The sequence below is a fragment of the Python bivittatus genome, unplaced genomic scaffold, assembly GCF_059951505.1.
Source record: "Python bivittatus isolate LINGU-HERP-01145 unplaced genomic scaffold, Pbiv_v1 ctg000580_np1212, whole genome shotgun sequence".
NCBI lineage: Eukaryota > Metazoa > Chordata > Lepidosauria > Squamata > Pythonidae > Python > Python bivittatus.
Window position 1 is genome coordinate 23,702,888 of NW_028277087.1, and position 26,571 is coordinate 23,729,458.

General features: G+C 39.5%; 1 protein-coding gene across 8 annotated transcripts in view; it reads left to right on the plus strand.

The window, feature by feature from the left end:
• Nucleotides 1-26,200, plus strand: part of CEP170B (centrosomal protein 170B) — a 66,481-nt gene extending 40,281 nt beyond the window's left edge. For 5 of the 8 annotated variants that reach the window (XM_088149772.1, XM_007423945.4, XM_025163928.2 and 2 more), the window contains 12 exons: nt 486-1,252; nt 3,598-3,783; nt 5,191-5,320; nt 6,885-8,651; nt 12,787-13,033; nt 14,902-15,061; nt 16,387-16,425; nt 17,716-17,859; nt 18,033-18,121; nt 18,687-18,780; nt 19,279-19,330; nt 20,377-26,200. In XM_088149772.1, coding sequence (XP_088005898.1) covers nt 486-1,252; nt 3,598-3,783; nt 5,191-5,320; nt 6,885-8,651; nt 12,787-13,033; nt 14,902-15,061; nt 16,387-16,425; nt 17,716-17,859; nt 18,033-18,121; nt 18,687-18,780; nt 19,279-19,330; nt 20,377-20,612 — 3,911 coding nt within the window. In that variant the 3' untranslated portion in view covers nt 20,613-26,200. The remainder of the gene's footprint in view (nt 1-485; nt 1,253-3,597; nt 3,784-5,190; nt 5,321-6,884; nt 8,652-12,786; nt 13,034-14,901; nt 15,062-16,386; nt 16,426-17,715; nt 17,860-18,032; nt 18,122-18,686; nt 18,781-19,278; nt 19,331-20,376) is intronic. The other 3 variants (XM_025163932.2, XM_025163933.2, XM_025163931.2) reach the window with 3 other exon arrangements.
• The last annotated feature ends 371 nt before the right edge of the window (nt 26,201-26,571 follow it).

Here is a 26,571-nt window from a genome sequence, read left to right on the forward strand (position 1 = left end):
AGAAGTCCTGCAGGCCTTGCTTAATTGTAACTAAAGTTTCCAAGCATGCGTTGGAACATGATTTTAACAAATAGTCATGGGATTTGTGGTGACTCCTAACAAATAACCTGAAATGGAAAGCATGGGAAACTATGCACCATATGGATTCCTACAGTATAGGTGATTTCTAGTAAAAAGATGTCAACAAGGTGTTTCCTAGGTTTAATATATCTTCTTTCATACCAACCATTTGATTTATCTCTTTAAAATAATATCAGGATCACAGTTGCTACAGTACACCAAGAAAAAGTCAAAGACCTAAAATGTATATATTTAAATAAAAAACTATGGTTTAAATTCCTAGTGCTGTGTGAATGTAATCAGTAACCCTTAATAGACAAATACTATCTAAATGAAGGGGGGGGGGGACATTACTGATATACTGACACATTAGTAAAGAAGTACGCTCTATCCTAGGACAATCTGATTGCGTCCCTGCTTTTTAGGTAACAGACATGAAGATGGAACACAGAGTGACACAGAGGACCAAGTAGCACCTAAACCAGAGAAAGAGACAGCTAGCGGTGATCATACAGCAGAGCAAGCCAAACTCCAACGCCAAATTCGACGTGATCCCCAGGAAATGCTCCACAACCAGCAGGCCTTTGTCATTGAGTTCTTTGATGACGACATGCCTCGGAAGAAGAGATCGCAGTCTTTCACACACAGTGGCCATTCTACCCAGACTGACATCGATCCCACCCTGAAGACGAAGGTTGACAAACGCAAAATTACAGTGCCTGCTGAGAAACTGGGAAGCTCTGTGCCCTCCCAACATCAGCCTGCAGTAGGGACCAAAGGGCCAAGCAATGCATTCACCACTCCAAGAGCTGGTTCCTTCAAGAGGGAGAAGGCAGATGAGCGGATGAGCCCTTCCTCATCCTCCACTTCACGAACACCTGTAAAAAGCCATGGAAGTGTTGGAAGGAAGTCAAAATTAGCTCAAGATTTTGCTGCTGAGTGTTTAAGGGAGAGTTCTCAAGCTAGTCAGCTCAACACTGAAAAACCCCCTCCAGTGCCAACACCACTCACCCCACGGGCAGTGATTGTCCCATCAGCACCAGAAACAATCCCTTCGCCGGTTGCTGATCCTAAAGTGGCCAAAGCTAGGAAACAAGAGGAGGAAGATAGTTTGAGTGAAACGGGCACTTATACTATTGAAACCGAATCACAGGATAAAGAAGTAGAAGAAGCTCGAAAAATGATTGATCAGGTAAGTTCATTGTTCTTAGAAACAAGAGGAATTAGTGTATTTTTGCCATTTACAGTTTGCTAACCAAAACATTGGGGTAAGCATAGTAGGGCTTGGCACATCTATTATACTGCTGCTCACCGACTAAAGCCATTGGATTAGTAGCCTTTTCTCGGCTCCTCCTGTGTTTGCACATGACTTGCCCCTACTCTTGCACTGCATTAAGTGTGGTAAATTCTAAACTAGTTTTCTTTTTATCAAGTTGTCAAACCATGCTTTATGATAGAAATGCAGATTAACCTTGTGCAATTAAAATTATTTCAAAACCCGTCCTTAAGTAAGGCATTAATGGAGGAGAAGGGCCTGAGGACTTTTTTGGGGAAAGAGGCAAGGAGTTGGGAGAGGGACATAAAATCTCTGTGGCTGAATCCTGATCTGATAATCCTGACTGAAAATGTCATGCCTGCACTAGGACAAAATGTTGTGGTAACTAAGTCTTAATTCTCATAGACAGCAGGGGAGCCGATAAGGTTGATTAGGGGTTGTATTTTTTACATAATATTAAGAAATCCTTGCATGTAGAAAGAGAAAAGGCTATAGTGGCTGTGTAGTGTTATATGCAATATCCGAAAGAGCTGAATTTCTATTTTTCTAAGCTAGGCTTACGCAGCTTGTAACCTACCGGTCAAATGCAGCTGATCAAGCATCTGGACTGCTACTTGATGCTTATGGATGTGTTCTGCTCGTAGTCAAAAGACACAGTGCTACGTCACTAATCTCCCTCCACACAGGGAGACTAGGACATCATTTCAATTGGGAAACATTAGAAATTTTAGAACAAGCCAGATAAAAAATGCAAGAGAATTCTTAGAAATGTGGCACTTGAGCAAGCTGTGATCAGTAGATGTATAGGCTTAAACGCTGTCTCTGGACACATCAAAAGTTATAACCAAAGATTTCATTCATGTGCAGTTAATTCCCATCCAGGGAATTCAACTATGAGAAAAAGAGTTTAGTGTAGTGGTTACGTTAAGACTAGAAAATGGGAGACTATGAGTTCTAGGCCTCTCTTAGGCATGAAAGCCAGCTGGGTGACTTTGGGCCAGTCATTCTCTCAGCCTAACCCAACTCACAAGGTGGTTGTTTTAGGGACGATGGGAGCATTATACACGCCCCCTTGAGCTGCACCAAATAAAGGCAGGACATTATAACAACAACAGGTCCTTTCCCACCCAGGCATGTGCCTAAACTGACATAATAGAAAGAGATATACAACCCTTGCCAAGCATTCAAGGGAGATAAGGGAGACGTCATTTCCCCTTATCTCCTGCATGATAATGTTACCTAGTTTGGTAATGAGACATTTGCAACTACAAAACCTAGCTAACAATACAACATGCTAACCTTGAATTACGTGTATTCTCTGCAATGTATATGTGTATTTACTTATGGTTTGTTCAAAGAACCCTGTGAACTATTACAATGGTTGTACTCCTTCAGGGTCTGATAAATGTGCCCTTGTATGAACTGCAAGAATAGGGGGTTTGTGAACACCTAGTTGGACAGCTGCATTTGGCTGATAATTACAGGCTGGGCAGATATGTAATGCACGGTAGCTGTATCAGTTTGGAATGTATTTGCATATTTGTTCCAAACTAATGATTTCTCATGCAAAAATAGATTAAAAAATGGTAAGTGTGAAAGGAGCAGGCAACCTGGGGATCACCAACATTTTAGATTACAGCTTTCATATTAATAGAAGGGAATATATGTAGCTCAGGGTTGAACTGTGGAGTCCTTGGGGTTCTCTGAAGCATCTAGATCAGTGTTTCTCAACCTTGGGAACTTTAAGATATGTGGACTTCAACTCCCAGAATTCCCCAGCCAGCATGGCTGGCTGGGGAATTCTGGGAATTGAAGTCCACACATCTTAAAGTTGCCAAGGTTGAGAAACACTGATCTAGATGGATAATGAAACGTCTGCAAGAAAACAACCAAGTTTAGTGAACCCCAAGGACTCCGGCTTTCATATGCTCAAGCATCTCAGCCTGTGGACTGACAGTGGTGGAATTGGAAGCTCAAAACATCTGGAAGGCAGTGTTTGCCTTTCCTGGTTTTTCTGCAGTGGCACATTTTGGTGGTTCATCCCATACTGAAATAATAATTGCAAGAATTGTTGCCTGATAGCTGCCTGACTGAGAGCCTCATTTGCTTGCTTCTGGCCTCCCAGATCTTGCCATGCCAAGATGAAAAGATCTGTAGGAAAGTGGCTGTCAACCTGTTAACCCAGGATTTAAGATGAATCAATATGAGGATGTTGTTAAGGGGGAATTCATTTAAGCTTCCTTTGTCTTTCTCGTTACCAGGTTTTTGGTGTTCTGGAGTCTCCTGAATTTTCCAGAATTTCTTCAACATTCAGGCCAGTTATAAAAGGTGAAAAAGAAGAATTAGGGCACAGCCATTTGCTTGGGGAAAATGGCTCAACTCCAAAGGTGACTATGATGCAGGTCATTGCTTCCAAAGTGGCAAGTGGCCATCATGCAGATATGCAGGTACAGTGAATGTGTGAAAATAGTATCTGACTTCTTGTTCACATACACACTTGGCTTGAATGTTTAACTTTGAGTGAATGGAACTGCATGAAAGGTTAATGCTATTTTTTAAAAAATGTTTCCTTTTGATGTTATGTATGGGAATCAGAAATTTGGATTTACATTGGTTGCAAGCTCATACCACTTACAGTAAGAAGTTTTGTTGGTATTATATGGACACGTTATACCCAACACTTTCTGCCTCAAAAGGTGCACAAAGTGGATTTGTAGTTAGAGGTGCTGGAAAAGTTCAGTTTTTTAAAAATAAACATGCAAATGAGCTGCGTAGACCAATGCGGAGATTGGAATGCAGTTAAAGTGGGGTTTTAATTTTTTTTCAATTTTTTGCAATAGAGTGGACAGTTTTCTTTAAAAGCTCATTTAAATACTTACCAAGATATATATTCTAGGAAAAATTATTTGGAAATAAAGTGTGCAATGTGTAATTTAATACAGAAATTAAATGACCCTATGCATGACCAGTGTGGATCAGAATTAATGTCCCTACTTTTTTGAATTGCTGAAATAGTCATAAAACATTTAAGACTTCAGATCCATATCCGTTTACTTTGGAATCAGCTCCATTTAACTCAGTGGGACTTATTTTTGAGTATATGTACATTGACTAGTGTTTTTTACCTGCACTTTTTTACATCTGCATACTCAGAAATTTTACAGCAATGGTAACAAAACCGACCTTAATATTAAAGACACAAGAGAATTGGGGAAAAAACAAACAAACAATGAACTAAATCCACCCCTTACATTACTTCAACCTTATATTATTTTAAAACTCAGTTTTTGACCTATGGCTGATTTAATTTTGGCTGTTATATAGAACTTGCTACTTGTGATACTAATATAAATATACTGATTTGTACTTATTTGCAGCCTGGGTTCTGAAAAGCTTATAGATAGTGTTAATGCTGACTTTAAAAAGTTCTTATCATTTTGTAACTATCATTTGATATAAATTCATATTTTTAGCTTTCAGACTTTGATTACTTATCAATAATCAGTTTGATTCTGACTTATGTTCATTGAACATTGCCTTGGATGAAGGAGTGGGGAGCACTTTTGGACTACCCAGAAAAACATGAAAGGACAGCATTGGGAACTGTAGAGAGATTGAAGGGAAAAAAAAATCAGTGTGACACTTCCTTTCTCTAGCTGAAGTTTCCACTGATCTCAGCTGCAGCTGTGGATAAAAGGAACCCACCCCTTCCTTGAAAAATTAAGTCTGAATCCAACTCTGTGCTTCAGCAAAGCAGTTACTTATGAATATCTAGCCATAATGAAATTTAAAAATGCCACTCTAAACTCTGGAAGATCTTGTTTTAACCATGTCATATCTTTCACCTTCCGCAGACTCCATCTGCATCTCAAGGCAGCCAAAAATGGGTATCAAGATGGGCAAGCCTTGCAGATAGCTACACAGGCTCAGGTTCTGTGCCCGGAGCTGGGGATGCCCAGCAGGGCATCTGTCACCTTAGCACAGGTAACTGAAGCAGCTAATGTCATTCCTGCATTTCAATGGATTTTAATCTAATGTATAAAATTGCCCTGCTTCTGTGCCCATTTTTCATTGCTTTAAATTAGGGTTTATATTCCAGACTTAGAACATAGTGTTCCTAAATTGGACAGTTATTTTTTCTGTAAGAATTCCCTTACATAGGAAACAACAGTCAAACTATGTGATGCTTGAAGAACTTCCCCCATGTCCAAATGTGAGTAGTTTCTGCTTTGGAATTCAGAAAAAAATTGGCTAGCAAAGCGAATCCTTCAGTGTTGGAATGATATGATCAAGGTAGCGTAGTTTGATAATCTACTTTGCTGGTATACTTTGCATCAACTTAAGCTTTTCAAGTCAAGGTTTATTTGTTTATTAGTTTAAATTTCTAGGGCTGTCCATTTGTCAGTAACTCTGGTTCTCTTACAAGGATTAGCATACACTAAATTGCAGTATTTTGGAACGTTAAGAAGGTGTGGATAACTTAGGAACGGACACAGCTGACATACTAAATAAACCGCTGAGGCTCTCCTTGCTATTTGAAGATCCTGTGATAGCCTACAGTTAAGAAGCTGGCCCACACTATGAACCAGGTTTTTCAGGAGGATGTAACTTATTCCTGAAGGGTTGCATCCCAATATCCATATGGGTTCCCTACTGACAATAACATGTCCATCCTGTCTAGATTCAGTCTCAGGTTATTCACCTCTGCCATCTCATAATCAGATTTAGGCAATATTGAAGGGTATCAACCAGTTATTTGGAATTAGATTTTATAAAGCAATAGAGCTGAGTGTCACTATTAACATTTCACTCCATAGATCCAGGGGACTTTTCTGAATGGTTTGATATATAAATGGGATTACATAAAAACAAGATAGAAGCCTGTGGGATTTCACAGGTCATTAGCTACGGGATTAGTCACTTTGTACTATCTGGACACAACCTGATGGGAAAGATTGGAAATGTTGCAACACAATGACTTCAAGGCCCAATTCTGCCAAGTTGTTCAGACAGGTGCCATAATCAATGGTATTAGAGGTTGCCTTGAAATCTGACCGAATCTATTTGATGAATCTTAAAACTTCATCAGATTTTGTCCTACAATTTAAGTTTGATGAAATAGCCTGTTTATACTGTCATGCTTTACTCATGTCAAGAGATTTCTGGAAGAAAGAGAGAAGAAATACCTTCAAAGTATGCATTTTAAAGCAGTGTTTAGTTGTTCTCCATGCATCTAAACACTATACATGGAGGCAAGCTTTCTATGCCACTTCCCCTCTTTCATCCTTTCTCTCCACCCATGGAATGTGATTGAACTTATTTATGGAGCTTTCCCAAAGATTTTAGATTCCTAGAAAATCAGTTCTAAAATCTTGGCAAGAACCTCCATGGAGGGAGAAGGCACACTTCAACAGTCCATTTTTCTCTATAGAGGTAGTGATGAGAACAGTGAAAGGACAAAGCTAGTATTGACATCTCTCACTATCTTTGCATGCAATAATGACATCCTAATTTTTGAGTTTAATGACTGTCACCTTATCTTTCTCAGATAAGGATTCCAGTTCTAGAATGGGAGAATCTGAGATTTCAGTGGCATCGCGGACCAGACGACTTCTTCCTCAACTCCCTCCAGGTGAAAAATTGGAAAGTCCAACACCAACTATTTTAATTTGTCAGGAGCCCTTTCCTGAAGTTTCCCAAAGGAACTTCAGTAATGATCCCAGGGAAGAAATATATGTGGATTCTGACAGTCGATTGTTAACTCAGGAAGATTTGGATCCAGATAGCCTTAGTGATGCCAGCAAATCTGATGATGGTATCAACTTGGAAAAAGGTAGGAAAAGCCAAGATGGCACAAAAATGTCTGAACAGGATCGAATAAGGGCTGAGAGTACAAAGTCTAGAAGCTGTCAGTGTCCTGTGCCAAGACTTTCAGGCTTGAGAGCATTAAGTGATCCACTGTCAACAACTTTCTATATGGGTCATGAGGAACAAGAAATTGGGGTTCCTTCAAAGCTTACTTCAAGCACTTCTCCTCCTCAAATAGACAAAGAAGAACCTCCTTTCAAGTATGGAAAGACAGCTGCCAAAGGAGTTAACAATACCTGTCTTTGCTCAAATGGAAAAATGGTTATGTCATTACATCAGGGAGTACCAGAACAACAAGCTGTAGCCACAAAAGAAATTTCATCTTTTGTTCGGCAGGAGAGTTTTACCAAAGAGAAATCAAGCAGCAGCGTTCCTCAAAACAGGCTACCACATATCTCAAGTCATCCTCTACTTAAAGATCTTGAGATCACACGAGCAAATCGTTTGGACTATAACCCTGAGACCCATCTCCTTCTTAAAGACACTGAAACTGCCCTGGCAGCCTTGGAAGCCAAAATACTTTGCCAAACTCACCAGCTAGATGCTCCAGAAAACCCTTCTGGGCAGCTGGAAGATTCTTTATCTGGAGATTCTGATGTGGATACAGCCAGCACTGTCAGCTTGGTAAGTGGTAAAAATCTGCCAAGCCACCCACCAAAGCATAAATCTGTGACACCTTTGCAAAAAGAGAGGTCATCGTCTACACCATCTGGCCAAGAGCAAAATGTTCAAGCAAGTGCACGTGAAAGGCTTTCAGAGAAACGGAAAGCAATTCCAGCTGAGACTGGGAGCAAAGGTGAAAGTGCAAGGCGTTTTCAAGTGAAACATAGCATAGGAACAGGTGGATCTCAGGATTATACAGATGATGAGAGAAGTAGCAGTCTCCCATATCTGCCTCCAAGTGAAATAGCCTCCTCTGACCAAGAGCAAACATCCTCAAGGCCTGTTTCTAAGAAGAAGTCTTTCTCACAGTCAACCAAAGAAGATCAGAGCAAGGTAACACCAACGGTGCAAAAGATTCAACAAGTTCTCACCAGATCAAATAGTCTATCAACCCCAAGGCCCACGAGAGCCTCCAAACTTCGCCGTGCCCGGTTGGGAGATACCTCAGACAATGAGAGTGCTGATGCTGAGAAAACAGCAGCGCATTCTGAAGGAACAGCAGCAATTTCCAAGCAACCTGTAGAGTCCAAGAAGCTCTCAAGACTTGACATTCTTGCCATGCCAAGGAAACGGGCAGGATCTTTCACTGTGCCAAGTGACTCTGAGAGTGCACCATCAAGGCCAACCTTTTCTGGGCGCAGTGCAGAGTCGTACTATTCTACTCGAAAGCCGCTTGTGTCAGAAGCCAGAAATGCTGCTAAGAAAACAGCAGCAGTGGCAGCTGCTTCAAAGCAGCCTTTCAGCCGGACACGTTCCAGCAGTGTGAAATATGCCTCTACCTCCAGTAAGTAACTGGGTGTTCACACTCTTTTTTCTTTACAATTAGGATTTCTTAGTATTGTCCAACACAAGTGACCTAAGTTAAACAAAAGAGAACATTTGGAGATGACTCTGTAATCCCTTGTCATAGATGTACGTAGACCTCCTTTGTATTTTTATGTTTCATGTTTGTATAACAGAACCCCTTTCTTATTTATTTCTTTCATGTAGAAAATCTCAAATGCTGTTATAATGTAACTGCCATGTTCAGAGTCATTGTGTCTCCATCCTGCATGTCCAACCTCTTATAATTTCCATCACATTCTTCTGGCTAGTTCCTTAGGTTAGGTACCGATAGAATGCTTCTAGTTCTGTCTAGGGAAGGAGTGGTTATATTTCCTCAATATCTTGTTTTGAATTTTCTGTGGCTCCTGTATAACTGTATAATTCTTCCATCAGGCAACCAATGGGGAATCATAAATCTTCCTCCAGTGTCTTCTAAATAAGAATCCTAGATTACACTGGCAAAATATTTGTATAAGTCTTAACAATTTTATAGATTTCAAATTGGAACACAGATATTGTATACTTGACATGTTCTCCTCTGTACAGGACTATATTCGCAGAGAAGACAACCTGTCAGTGTAGCCTATTTTCACCATGTGCTTCTCTTCCATATCTGCATTGTGAAGATGGGCAGAATTTGCACATAGTGCATTTGTGGAGCAATGCACACATGGTTTGAGTGATATCAGCGTAGGATGGAGTAAGCAACACTATGTTCTCTAGATTTTTTGGATTGCAACTCCCAGAGTTTCTTGCCAGTAGCAATAATAGCTGGGACCAATAGGAGCTGACATCCAAAAGATCTGGAAGGCACCAAGTTTCCTACTCCTAGTCTAAAGAAACTTCCTGCCAAGCTGCATTCTTTTATCTCAGTGACTAACTCCTGTGTTTTTTTATTTAGCACAGGGAGAAACTGAGGGTATAAGAAAAGACTATAACTTGATGCATTCCCAGGGGATGAGTTTGGAATATGCAGAACCATTTATCTATAAGTAATCTCAGTTTATTTCTTGTGAATATTTAAGATAACTGCTATTGAAATGAATTAAAGTCTTTGAACGGCACTATATATAAATGGACTGCATAAATAATAGATAACAGTGCGTATGATGGGCAATAAGGACCCAAAGTTATAGATCATATATTTTGGGGCGATGCTGCTTAGTTTTGGTTTTCACCTCAGTCCTAATTTTGCCCACTCCTTCTTTCAAATGAATTGGTTTTGTCTTCTAGTGTTTTGCAGCAATGACTAACAAGTTTCAGTGTAGAAGTAAGATTGGAAGTCCATACCAGTCAACACACGACTAATATTCCTATCCTAACTAATGCCATATAGGCTGTGGACTTTCTCCTTCATCTGCATTGCCCGTAGTTTGTAGAATGGCAGTTAGCATTTCAGCTCTCAGTCTTGACTAATAGCAGACATAACACGGTCTTTTTTCTTATGAATACATTTGCGGGGGGCAGGGGAGGAGGGGGAAGGCAGGAATAAGTATAGATAACTTTAAACCCAGTGTTATTTTAGTTAAAGGAACCCAGCGCAGCAGTTCGGAAGTCATTACTTTCCAATCAAACAGATTGCATTGCTGCTGAAGTATGTAATAAAAAAAATATTCTCCAACTTATTGCCTTCCTAATAGACCTACAGCAGCGTTGGGTTGTGGTGCTAAGGGAGCTGCCATCGAATAGCTCTGGAGGTTGCAGGGTTCAAGAGAGCTGTTCCAGACAGACAAAATCAATGAATTTGTCCTTCAGTAAATGTAACCAAGGACATCTGCTTTAGGACAGGCAGGCCTTTGCCTGTTAACCCTCCAGCAGTATGCACTGTGTGAATGCTACAGGACAGCCCCACAAAATTAATCCTTTGTTGCTAACACGAGAGACCACCAAAGTTACCCTTCTTGTGGAGTTTTCTTCTTCACTCACTGCCTGTTTACACAGTCAGTAAGCCTGAAGTAATTAATTCCCCATGTGTTTGTTAACAGGTCATAATTCCTGGATGACATAAATTGAAAGCAAACGAAAAAGTCCTGGAAAGTTGAAGTAGTTTGCAGGCTGCTGTTCTGTGCTGAGATAAATAGCCATGAAGTACCTGCCTGTGGCTGTTGCCTTGAGCATTTAGTACAGATTGATGCTCAGGGTAAAGCCTATATTTCAAGAATAAAGCTCTTTTGAAAGTCTTGATTGCCATTTCTGGCATCTCAAAAGGATGGACACTTTAAGATCCCTTTCTAAAAGTTAGAGCAGGGTTCCTCAAGCTTGGCGACTTGAAGATGTGTGGACTTCAACTTCCAGAATTCCCCAGCCAGCCTTGGAATTCTGGGAGTTGAAGTCTACACATCTTCAAGTTGCCAAGCTTGAGGAACCCTAAGTTAGAGAATCGCTGCAAATTAACGTAGGTAGTGTCTAAAACAAAAGTGGACTGGATAGCTTTCAGGTAGCTTCCTGGGTTTTAGAGTAAAGGCAATTCCAAATCAAATGGGTCATTCCATAGCAAAAGAAAAAGTATAAGTCTTCTTTTAAATAAAGGCTTGGGCCCACTGGCTTTCTTCTAAACTTAGGTTACCACCATGCCTGTTTGATAGCCACTATGAAGTGTAGAATGCAGACTTAGATGGGCTTGAGGTCAGTCTAAAAGTTTTGAATGTCTGCTTTATTTCTTTTTCTTTGCAGTTTCCATAGTTAATAGTTTAGCTGTAAACACACTGCTGGGAGGATTGAACTGCTGCTTTATTAAAAATCGTTATCTCCAGCTTCAAACTTCCTGTGAGCTATCTTGGGAAGTTTGAAAACCACTGAATATAAAATAGCAATACTGGATTAAATACCAATTTAAAGAGCCTGTAGCACTCCTGACTGTGTAAACAAGCCAACTATTTCTGCTTTTTCTGCTGGCCTTAAAGGTACTTACTTGTACTTGGAAATGGAGCCATCTGAAGTTACAGGTTCCTAAGGAGAACATATGGAAGACTAACTTGCTTAATTGTCTCTATTGGGGCCTTCCGTGCACATTGAGATTAAAAAAAAAAAAGCCACATGTAGAAAAATCCTACAGTGTCAAGTAGGCCAAAGTTTACAAACAGTTATACGTATATCTACTTTACAAAATATTTTTCATTCATTGATAGTGATTAATTTAACTTATGACAACAGACAGACAAAATGGGGGATGACCATTTTACCACACATTTCATCACACATTTGCAGTTGATATGATGAATTATTCCTACTACTTGAGAGGCTGATATAAATTGGTTCTTAACAGTTTACCACACTTCTTGCTTTTCCCTGGTTGTCTGCCTGTAGCTCTATTCAAGTGTTGGCTATATGAGGAACTGACAGATAAATGTAGAGCACAGGGCAGTGTGAAACAGCTCATCCCCAACAGTATGTGACCATCTAACTCTACCCCTAAACTTTGCACATTAGACAAAAATGCAAAGAGGAAGCCAGCTAAAGGTTCCTGTACATGGGTATTGGCAACATTAAATTTAATGGAACCACAAAATTCTAAAAAAATACATTTAAGATATAGCTGAAATCTCACAAGATCACTAAATTTCTTGTGATTTTGGTATTTTTCTATGATATCTCTCAAAACTTCAGGCAAGATGTTTAGTGCTCTCATCTCAACTTTTTGAGGTATCATACTCCATAGAAATCTTACTAGAAATCTCTAGTGAGATTTTAAATGACATTTGAAGTTTTTGTGCAGTTTTGGGCATTTTTTAGTTTTTAAAATGCCTGTGGCATTGCAACTGAAGCCAGCCCTTGTCCTACCTGACTGAGAGGCTGGGGCACGTGTCTTAATGAAAACATCAGTAGGTGGCCATCAGATGTGTGATAAAGTGTATGATAATTGGGTCATCTGTATCCATTCCAGCTGAAGTGCAAGCCATTTGATTTTCACTGATTAAAACTCTCTTCCATCTCATGGTATGCACAGAAGTTTTCTTGCCCCTTCTTTTCTTGGGCTGTTTGCATTCGTGTTATGTTTCCTGGCTTTTTGAAACCTGCCTGAAGTCTTATCTTTACTTTTCTTCTTCAATTTTTTCTTCCTTACCACCATCTGAAACCAATTCATTTTATGTAAGCTTCGCGGCGGCGGCAGCAGGGCTCAGATTATACTTCCACTTCCGAGGAGGAGTATGGCTCAAATCACAGTTCCCCTAAACACAAACGCTCCCATACCTCAACAGCCACCCAGACACCCAGGACCCGCAGCTCCGGGTTGAGTAAACAGAAGCATAGCAGCAGCCGAGAAATGGAAGATGAAGATTATGGTGAACATGACCCGTACAGTTTCATTGTGCAGACTGCAGAGATAGCAGAAATAGCCAGGTGAGACACAATTTGGCAATATTTTGAGCAGTGGATCAACAGTTGGAGTGGGGACAAGTGAGAAAGGATTACCTTTGAATGCAAAGAGAAACTAGTTTGGCATTAGAAGAACCAATATGGTGAGTACGTTGCACAGTGGTTACATACTAAAAGCACTTGTTTTAGTTGTGCCCCATGTCTCTTTCCATCCACAACACAAGCTTGCCATAATTGAGAGCTGCTTCATGTTACCATGCCTGTCAAAAACTAATAGGAGAAAGACTTTGTGCTTGTCCATTCAGCTGTTGTTTCAAATGCACAAAACTCCACTGAGATACAATAAGGTGTGGGACTTGGAAAATTGTAACATAGGCTCTATAATAGGCAATAACACCCCCCCCCCGCCTTTCCATAAACACCTAGGGGGAACGTGAGAATCCAGGCGCTGTTTGTGTGCATGACATAGTCCCACCCATTTCTTATTAGTGCTGCAGGCATTACTCCCTCCAGCCTCAAAAGCCATGAAGTCTTAACCTCCTCAATACAGTATGTTTTGGTTTAGGATAATGTAAATGTAGATAATCAGCCTATCAGTTTAACATAATAAGTTGAAATGGTTGGATGACAATCCTTATTAAAAGATACATTCCAATTTTATAGAACTGATTTTAAAAAAATAAACCAGAACATTGTAGATTACACCCCACAGCATTTTTCACAATTGCATTTATATTCTCAGGCTCAGTTTACTGCTCTGGCATGTTTAATGATTTGCTTATTCCAAACAGTTGAGGAAGCAGGGCAGACAATGTGACTACTCGGAATAACCGGAAAACCCCTTAGCTATGGCTACCTTTACTTTTACTTCAGCAGTTGATTTGGAAAATGGTGTCCTACTAGCTCAGTGGTAGAGCTCAAGGCCCCTGGTTCCATTGGCCCTGTGTCCCTGATGGATTGCAGGACAGATTGGTGCCTGAAGCCCTGGAAACAACTATACTAAGTTTGATAGATCAAAGTTTAGGCTCAACATATAGCCATTTTCTAAACACTTTGCAATATCTGGTGTCCCATTGTATGGTTGCATACTCAACCCCAAATTGACTCATGATCAGATCATAGTGTAGCTTAGATTTTGGGACTACAGCTACCAGAATCCTTTCCCATTGCCATTCTGGCTGAGATTGGTGGGAAGTCTGGAAGGCACCTGTTGCTTATCCCTTATAGTATTTTTCTAGCAATGACGTTCCTGCAGATCTTATCCTAAGGAAGCCAAAAAAAAAACCCCCCCCCCCCCAGTTCTTCAATATCAAGCAGAAGACATTAGATGAGAAACAGTTTTTATAGTTCTTAAATAGCAAAACTAGAAACAATATGTTTTCCTAATCAAGTATAATTAATATCTAGATGAGATTTTAGGTGCTTCCATGCCAGGAATTCTTCTCTCTGAAGAACTCTAGACCTATAATACCACCATCCAGGCTGGTATGCATCTTATCTCCTAGAGAGGTCTTCTGCAGAATAATGCCTTGGTTTTGGAAATCTTGCTCTTTTCCCTTGGCCTTATACAGCTGGTAGTATCAATACCATTTCAATTAACAGACCCTTTATAGTATGGGTAAATAACCTGGTGCCCTCTAGATATTTTGAATTACAACTCCTGTAGTCCCTTGCACTTAGCCCTGTTGTCTGAGTTCAAAACATCCAGAAGGATCAGGTTGCTTACCTTGAGCATTAATTGAGAAAAGGATTGATGCAAAAAAGACGTTTAATAAAATCTGATTTATTTTGTGTGTAGAAGGAGACAGGAAGGTCCTTCTAGTTATGAGTAATACATGAACATGTATTAAAATCTATTAGTCCTGCTTAAATTGTTCATACCATTCTTCTAGATTAAGCCAGACCTTGGTAAAGGATGTAGCAATCCTCGCTCGAGAGATTCATGACGTTGCTGGAGATGGAGATTCCCAGAGCTCATCTGGAACAGGCCCAAGTACCTCCCACAGTTCTGTGCCTAATACCCCTGCTTCAACCATCTCGGCAAGAGAAGAGGTATGGGGGCTGCTTAAGGTTGTGAATAGGTGGGTGCAAGGAATAGAGTGAAGGAAAAAGTGCTTCACTGCTCAGTATCCCCGCATGATGGAAACAACACAGTAAGTGGAGACAGGAATAAATAAATCACAAAAGCATCAGTATCACTTCTAGGAACTGCAGCCAGTCGGAGGAGACAGTCCTGAAGACTCAACTTTGTATAAACCAGCTTTGTATGATCACAATCAAAACTTCATTGACCAGTCATCCAACCTGATATATAATAAAGCATTCAATTATTTTCAGATGCAAGCAAAGTTATCTCTATAGATGGTCATTCTGTCCTGAAGTGGTAAATTTCTTGCAGCATATCCATGTTGCTAAGTAGCAGAATTTTGCTATGAAATAGATGATTTTAGGATTTCTGTCAGCTAGGAAGGAAAAAAAAGGTAGCTTACATAAAATTCCTCACTACAACTGGGAAGAGGGTTGTTTTTTTTTTTTTAGTGATGATCGGAGTAGCCATTGTGTTAAACTTGGTAAAAGGCACAGCCAAAAAAAACATGCCTCATGGATTCAGTCATATCTGATCCATATGAACATTGCTTCCTCAATACTGGAGTTTTTTTGGAATCTGCTTTCCAGGATGGCTGAAGGGACAGCATTAAAGCAAGCCGTGGAAAATGTCCATCTATAATTGGAGTAAGTAAGAGAGCACAAATATTTTGCAGGAGTTTGCCTCTGAATTTCCCTCAGTGGTTCGGAAATCTTTGTGCATGTGTCTCAACTTGTTTTTAGCTATCTTCAGTCCATTGTCTAATTATTTCATTGGCCTTATCCAAACCCCAAATTAGACCAGTTGGATGTATTTAAATTATGTGTGTCCACCAACAAGATCTAAAACTATCCCTTGTAATTAGAGAAATCAGCCCAGTTGAAGCCCAGTTAATCTTTAGCCATTTAAATAGAATTGATTGCCAGATCCTGGCTTCCATCCTGGGGAATGGAAACAAGGATGTTAAAAGCTCGGGCTGCACTTTTTCATAGGATGTGAAACAAACCAGGTGCCAGCTGTATGTATTTGTATAATATGTTTAGGACTATCAGATCTAGGCTGCAAAAATTGAGATGATCACTAGATGATAGCAGAGAGTTATAGAAAATTATTTGTTGTCATCTTGTGGTCCTCTGGTAGCACTAGATGGGTGGGTATTGTTACTTCTTTGATTTGCTTTGGCCTTTTTGACTGCACTATTCTATATTTTGCATTTAATTCTTCTAATCTTATGGTTAGCACTGACTGCTCTGTATCCCTCCCCCCCCCCCCTTCCTTTTTTTCAATACAGATTGCTCATTCAGCTTTGCAGGCAGCAATTCCATATCAGGTGCATTTTCCATCCCACTTCTGCTTTAAAATCTTTTAGTGTTTTCTAAGTATTAGGTTTTTTTCCTTTATTTTTTCCTTTATTTCATTATTTTGAGCTTTCTTTTTCTTTTCCTTCTTTGGATTTTAAATTTTCTTTCACCAAGATTTAGAGCTGAAGCCCTGTATTTTTCCTCATCTAGTTATATTTAAATAAGGGTTGAATTAAAAAATTGATGCCTAGAGAATTTTTCAGTTGGTAATGATCATTTCTTTCCCCCTCCCCCTAGAACTTATTACCTCCCCATGACCCCCATATATTTGATAAAACATCTACATGGTATGTACAAGTTTAGATGTCACACACTTACTTTGTTGAATGCGCAGAAGGGAGGGCATGTTGCTACCTTTGTCCTTCTGATGTTTTTGCATTCAGAGAAGCCCTGACTGAGTGACCTATCATACACAGTTGCAATTGCCTGCATGTCGGTTTGTTTATGCAGCTGGGAATCCTGTACGTTTTGTATTCCTTGTTTACCTCTCATAAGTTTCCAGTCAGTCTTCCCACTGAACATGGAGCTATCAGGCATGGCACCACTGAAGATACTGAAGTTGGAGGAAGAGCCACCAGGAATAACCTCATTGTAGGGGCTTTAGTAAACTTGCAAATATGCATTCCTTAAAGGCTCCATGAGTAAAAATCATGTCTTACTAGGATTATGCACATGGAAATCTTAAGTGTATTTCATGTTCATGTTTCCTACACAGAAAAAAAAAAAACCCTCTGTGCAGGAAAGTTTTAGTTGATTAAATGACTAAGTCCACTGAATGCAGATTGCCTTCGACAGTTGTATAGTTTTTAATAAAATTAAAATAGTTTAATATTACAGCTGATGCCAGTTGGTGTGTTAGAAAGAGGTTCTAATATTTTGGAATGATGGAGTAGGACTAGAAATATATATTATATTGAAAAGCTCGTGCAAAGGACACTATTTTGGATCCTACGATATTCACTCAAGATATGATGTCATCCTATTGTGAATTTTCCTGCCATTTGCAGGCAATGATATTGAGCTGCAGCAGGAAAACAAACCAGATAATATTGAGTCACTGAGTAAATTGTCCAATGCTTTATAGAAATGACGGAGAAGAACTCAACATGATGTATCATTTTCAATAGCTTCTCTGCACATAATATTTAGCTCCAACCTAGATGAAGAAAGCTGGTATTAGAAGATAATGCGTTGCTTGTTACTTTTCTCTTATATTTTGAAGTGGATATTCAATTCTTCATTTGTTTTTAATTCTTAAGCTGGTACAGCATATACCAGAAGCAAGTCTAAACTTCCAGAAGGTGCCTCCTGGTTCATTGGGATTCCGTGATTTTGACCAAAATATGAATGACAGCCGAGAAGAGGATCTCACAAAAAGAACACGGATAAGAAACAGGGAAGAGGTAAGTGCATTTCCATTTCATGGAAATATGGGAAATTAAATTCCTCTGTATCTAAGATGTGGACATATGAAGTTACTTCTGAATGAGATCATCAGTTCAATGAATGACTGGATAAAAGTTATCAAAAACATTCATGTTAAGAAATGCTGCCTTTGTTTTTTATTGTATTTCAGGTGATCTTTGACAATTTGATGCTAAACCCTGTGTCCCAGTTATCCCATACCATTCGGGAAAATACAGAAAATCTGGCAGAGAAAATGAAGTGAGTATATGGCGCCGATCTATACAGCCCTGTTGTGTAGCCACCTGTGGATCCTGTACTGCTGGAGAGTAGTATTTCATACCAGAGTTAGAAATGTGACACTGATTAATAGAAACTGGCTTTTACTCAGTTTGTGTAATGGAATGTGAGGGTGGCCTTGGAAGGCAGGAGAAAGAGGTGCCGCCGAGGGAACGATCACATAAAAGAGAAAGGAGTCCACAACTGGGTAAAAGTCAAAGAAAGAAACGTAGGCAAGACCTGCCCCAACTATGCAGGCAGTAAATAGGGAGGGTGGGAGATTTGTGCTTTCAGACTTGCAAGATTGATGTCAGCCCTCCCAGGTAAACCAGGCAGGAGACAAGACAAGATGAGTGAATTCTACTTTATTGTAAGGCTATCTTACAATAAATTACATAATAAAATTACATCATAATAATAATAAATTACAGAATCTTCAAGTATAAATTATTTTATAGTTGCAATAAATAAAAGCCTCTGTTCCTGAAGCTTTTTTTTTTTTTTTTTACACTTTGGTGAAGTAACAGCATTGATTTATTTGTATCAGAATTCTGTTCCAGAATACTGAGAGGACATGGGAAGAGATGGAGGCCAAAATTAATTCTGAAAATGAAGTGCCAATTTTAAAGACGTCAAACAAGGTGGGAAATAATTGTCTTAGATCATGTGCTTTGGAGGCTTGCTATTAAAAATATACATTGCTGAAATTGTTGGATTTATATACACAGATGTTTAAGTCTTGGAATGAATCTGAAGCTCAAATGTCAAAATGTGGACTTTGTTAAGGATTTGGATTTGAATCTTAACTTCTTTTATATATTTTTACTTTTGAGGAAGCATGTAGGTTAGCATATATTTTACTGGCAAGGTTTACATTCCTGTGGGGGACAGCATCTGAATTTTAATACTGTATAATAAAAACTCTTTAAAAAGAGTTTTAAAATTGAAATCCATTTGCAAATCTTTTAAAAAAAAATTAAAGAAAACACTTTGGTATATGTTTAAAACAAGCGATTGAAGAAGTATGAAACTAGGTATAAAGTGCTTTAATTGAAAATTTTAAAATGTACACTACAGGCTTATTTTGCTGAATTTCATGAGTGTCTAAATCAGTAATGTTGCTGTTTTTTTTGATCTAGGAAATCAGCTCTATTTTGAAGGAGCTTCGCAGAGTCCAAAAACAGCTTGAAGGTTTGTAATGTTTTGCCTTCCCAGTTCTTTTTATGATACAATTGATTAGCATTTAATACATATGATTATATTAAAAAAAAAACAGGAGGAGGAGATGTTGCAACATAGCATGTGCTAGAGTGCAAAACAAAGCTTACTTTGGACTTCAGAAGCAACTAAATGTCTGCAGAGCAACTTCAAGTGAGCATAAATATATATCTGCCCTTGAGGAGTATTTGGAAGCTTCGACTGGTGCAGAATACGGCGGCACAGACAGTTACTGGCACCAGTTTCTTGGTGCTTGTGACACCAGTGCTCCATGAGTTGCATTGGCTGCCAGCGTGCTTCCAGGTACAACTCAAGGTGCTTCAATTCGATTCACCTTTAAAGCCCTTCATGGCTTGAAACTGGGTTATTTATGGGACTGTCTCTCTCCAATTGTCTCTACCTGTCCTACCCAATCCAGCAGGAGGGGCATGCTCCGGGTACCATCAGCTAAGGAGTGTCAGCTGGCAGGGTCCAAAAGAACAGCCTTTTCTGCCATGGTGCGTGCTGCCCTTTGGAACATCACCCCCCCTGAAATTAGATTGACTCCATCCCTGTTGGCCTTCTGTAAGGCCTTCAAAACTTGGTTTTGTGCCCGAACTCCGGGCCCAGGGCGTGTGATAAAGCCTGTCTCCTGGCTGTGTGGATAATTGGTTGGGTGACGCCCAACAGCTATGTGTTTTATTTTTATTTTAATATTGTGTATTTTATGTATTTTATTTATTTTATTGTAAGCCGCATAGAGTCACGTATGCGAGATGGGCGGCTATATAAATCAAATCAAATCAAGTAGCCCTCACAAAACAGCCATCGCAGAATGAACTTTCATAACGTTAATTGTCAGCCTGGAGATCATGCTTCTGAAACAGACGCCATTCACTGTTCATGTGCTTGGTGGTTGCTCAGGTGTCAAATATCAAGTGAAAAAGTATGTTGGAGTTTAATAAGATACGCTAAGCACACCAGCCTTTAGTCATTGCCTGAGCCGAGGCTGATCACGCTTCCTTCTTCCTTTTTGGCAGTTATAAACGCCATCATTGACCCAAGCGGGAATTTGGATTTGCTCACCAATAACAAAACCTGTTCTGTGCTACAGCCTGAAGCAGTTAAAGTCAGGACTGCCAACAGCACTTCTGGACCTGTGTTAGAGTCTTTGTCACCTGTCAAGAAAATGAATTATGCACAGAAATTGAACTTTGGGTCTACTAGCCTGCAGGATACAACGTTTGTTCCAGATGGGGAGAAATATGTGATCTAACAGAATATTTTCTATTGCTTATCCTGTAGTATGTCATTTACTGTGGCGTTAATATTGCATATGAGTTGTGTATGAGTGATTGTGGGCAAGTCCACGTGGAACAGTTGTTTAGATTGTTAGCACATTGCACAAAATGGGGGGAAAGGTACAATCTCTGCTATGTGGGGGTGAGTTGAAGTCTGTATATAGGCCTGCGGGGGGAGAAAGGCTTAATGCTGTGGAACAGCACATCTTCAACAAGAGGCAGATTTTTAATAGAAAGCAATTCAGTGTGCCATCCTTCCACTGTGCCATAACAAAGCAGACCTTGCATATGCTTCATTCTGTATTGCTGAAGCTCTGAAATGTCCTCAGATATAGCCTGTTCATAGCTATCTGTTTAGTTGTATATAGTCTCCATTTTGAAAATATACTTTTTGAGACAGCAGATAGCTGGTGCTGTATAATTAATTTTAAATACGGAGTATTCAAATTGTTTGGTCAGGGTTTATTTTTCATACTGTCAGGTAGAGTTGAGGCAGCATAGGTTACTTTTAGAAATCCAAGAGCAGTTGCCTGAAAACTGTCTTCAAGGAGGAAATAAAGATGATATTGAATAATTTCGCTTCCAATCATACAGCTTTCACTGCTCCACTGGTTAAAAGAGTGGAGACAAGAGAGAGCTGGGAATATGGCTGCATTTTTTCTGTATGGTGATTCATTTGAAAAATTCCAAATATATAGTTCTACAGGAGATGATTCAATGACCAAATCAGGATTTTGTATAGCCAGCTTGCCAAATTCTTAGTGTTTCATGTTAGTTTCCATGTAACAAAGTGTTTATGTGCTCTGAACATATTATATATTTTTTAAATGCTATCTGAAGAGGGGTAAAAGAATAAATGTTCCATAACTGGGCAAGTAGGCATCATGCCCTCCCCAGAAAGTTGGTGGTAAGGTCTACACATTGTCTTTTTAACCATGGCCCGCTGAATAAGCCAGAATACTTGGACTGACCCAACACTCAGCCATAAACCATGATAGTAACATGATCACAACTTGTGAAGCCATCATATGGCCTGTTTGATTTGGGTTTAGCATGATGAGTAAACTTAAGCCCAAGAGTGGATTCTTACACCATGCTTAACCTAGTTGTGTGGTTCTCATTTAGTTTATGTGGACTGAGCCACTCTGGACCATGCACAGCTTACTGCAGTTTATGGCTTAGTAGAGTTTGGAGAGGGGGCAGTTTCAATGCATCCTTTTAAAACTCTCCCCCAAGCAAGCCAAAATTCCCTGGGTGTGTATGTGTACATTGGGGGGAGGGGGGTAAGGCTCTGCAAAGCTTAAGGTACAGGTACCAATTTTGCCTGTAAACTGCACTGTAGCAAAATGTAGCCCCAAATCATGACCCATGCTATTCCAGTGATGGCAGGCATCACCTCCCTTTGGGGGCTCAGGCAGAGCAGAAAAATATAGTGTGGCTGCTAGGCAGAAAAAGTTGCTCATCCTGGCTTGTTATGTAGTATGGATCCAAGCTAACCATGGCTTAGCATGTGTATATCTGGACTGAATCTCACTGATATCCATACCCTACTTAAAGAGCATAACGGTATAGGCCTTTTTTTGCACCTCTAAGAAAGCTGTTTTGAGCAGTAAAAAGCATAGGCTATCTCCTTCTAGTTTCAGGATTTGGGGAGGGGACCTTCCACAAGGCATGTTCAACAAACCCCCTTAAGCTGCTCAAAATGAGATGTGAGATGAGTGACTCCCGTGCTGTCTTCAATGTTCATGGGTATCCCATGCGAAATGGGAGAAGTAACATATTGAGTCAGTAGGCGTTATGCTGAACTTTTGCCTCTAGCAAATAGCTGATTTCTCTGTCCTCTGGAGGTGGCCCTGAAGAATCCCATGTACTTTTCCTCTCCAAATTATAGGATGGGGAATATAAAAAAGTTGCCACAAATAATGGCGACATTGTAGCTATTGCCTTAAATTGCTCAAGTGAATGTAGATCTTGGGATATATCTTGGAAATTATACGCCACACTTTTAGCTCAACGTGGCCTCTAGGAGAATGTAAGTAAACTAATTTGCTCCAATATTCAGTGTTATGTGTTGCTTTAGGTATTCCTGTCATGGGAATTTGAGCAACTAAGAATTAAGATATCCAAGCAAAACAAGAAGCATGAATTAATACTTACTTCCTCCACTTTCCACCCACAAAACAATTTTAATATTGGTGCCATCCTTTCTTGAATCTAGATGCTAAAGCTTGTCTGGCTGATGATGCTTCAAGTGAGTAGCTCTTCAGTGCAGTATTATGATTATCTTATGTCTGGCCATTATAACCTTAAGTAATACCAATATCAAGGATAACTTCGCAAACGTTTTTAAACATCCATCTTTCCAATTACAAGAAATTGTAATTGTCCATTTGTCAGATTAGCAATGGTTTAAGTAGGGTGGGGCAAGGAACAACATTGTTAACTTTTTGAAGTGCTTGTTGATATCAGTTGGCACAGGGAAATCTTTTATATGATAACATTCACTTTGTTTCTAAGTAATTGTTGAAGAGCACCAGATTAAATTCAGGTGAGAAATGAACGTGGTGCATAATTTTATCACTGAAAAATGGAGAGCTACTGTCAACCAGAGTAGACAGTATCAACTGACCATCATTTCTTCAGGTTTGGGAATGATGGATAGAGTGGATATACCCTACAGAGAACATACCTAATATGTTAAACTGTTAAATTCTAGTAGAAGTAAAATTGCTTTGGAAAATGAATGAAAAAATCAACTTTTTTTTTTAGTTGCTCACAGGAAATCTGTGCTATCCAGTTGGATTTTGTCTGTCTCAGATACTTGATTGTGCACGGGTTTAAATAATGTAAATGCTGCTATTGATGTTGAGGCACCAAATAAAAGTTGCCAATACTCTTCCCATTAGAAACTGATCCAGTTACAGACTCATTTATACAGCTTCCATTTAATTCTACCTGATGGTTGCTTTTAAGCTTGTCTCTGATGCATTGAACAGATGCCACATGTCACATTGAAGAGATGTCACATGTCGATTCTTGCTGCTCACCACAACTTTTCCAGCCTTCTCTAAGTAGAAAATCCCAACCTTGTAGATGCATACAAATTCTTCACCCTAATTATTAATGCCACATTAATCTGGGTTTGCCAGCACCAAGTCTGCATTAGATTCTCTTTGAAATATACTGTTGCAGAGAGAAAGAGTCTGAGTCTGAATAAGCTTAGAATACACTAGAAAAGCAGTTTTGTATTTGTGCCATCTTCTAAGTTAACCTTCCCCAGAAGAATGAATTGCAGATGCATTGGACATGCAGTTCTCAGAATTCCCAGGCAACATGCTGGCAGGGGAATTCTGGAAGATGCAGGCTTAACACATGTGGAAGCAACAGGGCTGTTTAGGAAGTTCACATTTCGGCATATGTTTCATAAATATTCAAGCCTAAGTGTGAGGCATTTGTCCTAGTCTAGCGCTATATCTGTATGAACATCCAGAAGACATCGGCATGTGAGTCAGGTTTGCTCGCTGGGTAGCAAAATAAGATCTTGGTCTTACCCTACACATAAAATTAAATGTTGAAACTAGGCTTAATATATTACAAGTTGGCTGCATATTCTTTCTGATATAATTAAGCCAAAGAAGAAGCCATGTGGCTCTGAACTTCTCATATTGGATCCCTCTAACGCAATATGCATACAACCTGTTAAACTTTTAATCCCAGTATGTGGGTACAATCTAGGTACCATTTATTTTACTTTCTAATTAGTAGGGTTTTCTTTTCTTCAAGGATTTTGGGGGGATTTTGCAGTGGTTCACTCTTTTCTTTATGTTCATATATGAATGTATGTATGCTGATGCACATTTTTTATTTAATTAAAACCTTTATATTTGGCTAGCCAGTTAAAAGGATTAAAAAGCCCAGATCCTTGTGAAATTCAGTGACAAATGTCTGATTTCTTCAAACCTTAAAGTTTGGAGATTTTTTTCCCCCCTTAGGTTAAAATGTCTGATAAAGATTGAATGAATGTGAATCATTGAGAGAATGTTTTTCTGTTTGGAGAGAATGCTGTCATTCTCATGCTGCTGGTGATAATACTGCCTACAGCCATATGGGCCAGGAGTTTGCAGTAACATAAATGTGCTAAATACATACATACGTACATACATAAAAACACCAAATGAAGGCAGCTAATAGGGCCAATTTTTGCTAGCTCAGAGTCTTTGCATAGATTTCAAACTGGTGCGTGTGTATGTATGATTCTCCATGTTTGCCAGTACAGGTAGTCCTCGCTTAACAGCCACAATTGGAACCGGCAACTCCATCACTAAGTGATGCAGTCATTAAGTGAGACATGTGACCGTGACAGACTTACAACCTCATTTCCACCACAGTCATTAAGCAAGACATCACATGACCATGACTTGCAATTTTATGCCAGCTTCTCCATTGACTCTGTTTGTTGGAAGCCGGCTGTGAAGCACACAAATGGTGATCATGTGACTGCGGGATGTTGCAGTGGCATAAGTGCAAGGCCTGTTCGTAAAGTTACTTTTTCAGTGCTGTCATAACTTCAAATGGTCACTAAACAGGGCAGTTGTTAAGCGAGGACTACCTCTATGGTTGGGTTCAATTCAAATTAGGACAGATTTCAGAGGCAAGTTTTCAAGAATGACCAACTATGTACATTAGCAGAGGGAATAACTTGTTTCAATTTCAGCCTGAGAAAAATTGGTTGGGCAGGAGTTTTCCCACATTTGCATGAAAGTAACCCAAGGTGTGCTACAACTTGTGTACCCAGGAAGGCTTTGAAACCAATCACAAATGATAAATGTCCTTACATGATACCCTTATTCCTTAGATGCACCCTTCAGTTTAAGCTATACAATGAGTGTCTTAAATATATACACTTTAAAAACCTAATGCATCTATGTCCTCAAGTCATCTTTACATGAATTAAAGGAAATGTTTGCCCTGAATGTTTACAGATACTTACTTCTGAAAGAAGTGGGAGTGCAAGTTGCTACTGATTTTTCATTTTTGTAATTGGATGCTTCCCTCCCTCCCTGGCAAATGAATTCCTGATCTTGTCATTGTCGAAGTCCATGAACTACCTGTTCGCTTTTTGCTGTGTCCCCTGATCAATGGTGCCTAAGCATCTGCTGCTGTTATGCTGCTGAAACTGTTTTCCGCTGTTAAAAACATTTTTTTCACAGCTGTCATTTATTCGATCTGCATGCCACGCTGAAGCAAGCTGAGCCGTATGAGAGTATTACTGAAATTCAGCTTTATGTAACTCAAAACTGTTTCAGTGACTTCCATTTTTGTTTTGTTTGTTCATCTTCTACTTCATTTCTACGTCCTCTTTTGAAATACTATGTATAATTATAAGATCCATCTTGATTCCTGCAGTCCTTCAACTGGATGCTTTTTTCCTTTCGTCTTGGACCTTTTTTTAAAAAAATGGTATTTATTTTGCTTGGCAGATAGGCAATTTATCTGTACCATTTTGTTTCTGAATAATGTTGTGGATGTCTTTCAAACCAAAATAAATGGTTATTTTATATAATATCACAAATTTGCTATAATAAATCATTCTCATATGAAGTTTATACAAAGTTGGAGCCCTGAGCTGGAGGCTTCAGGTTGGGAAAGGTAAGAAACACACACCTACCTGTATCTATAGGAACATATTTTCTTTTTAAAATTCTAGACATCTTTCTGAGTATTTACATTGCTAAATGGAAGAAAATGCTGGGGAGCAAGTGAAGGCAGTCCAAAAGAAAATTCCATAGAGGCGACTGCTCTGTCCTCCACCATCCACTCACCTGATGCAAGTGAGCATGGAGTAAATGTTTTTAGGTAGCCAAAACAGCATCATCCATAGGGAAGAGGGGGGGAAAAAAACCATGCTAGGAGAAACTCCAAGTCCCCCCCTCC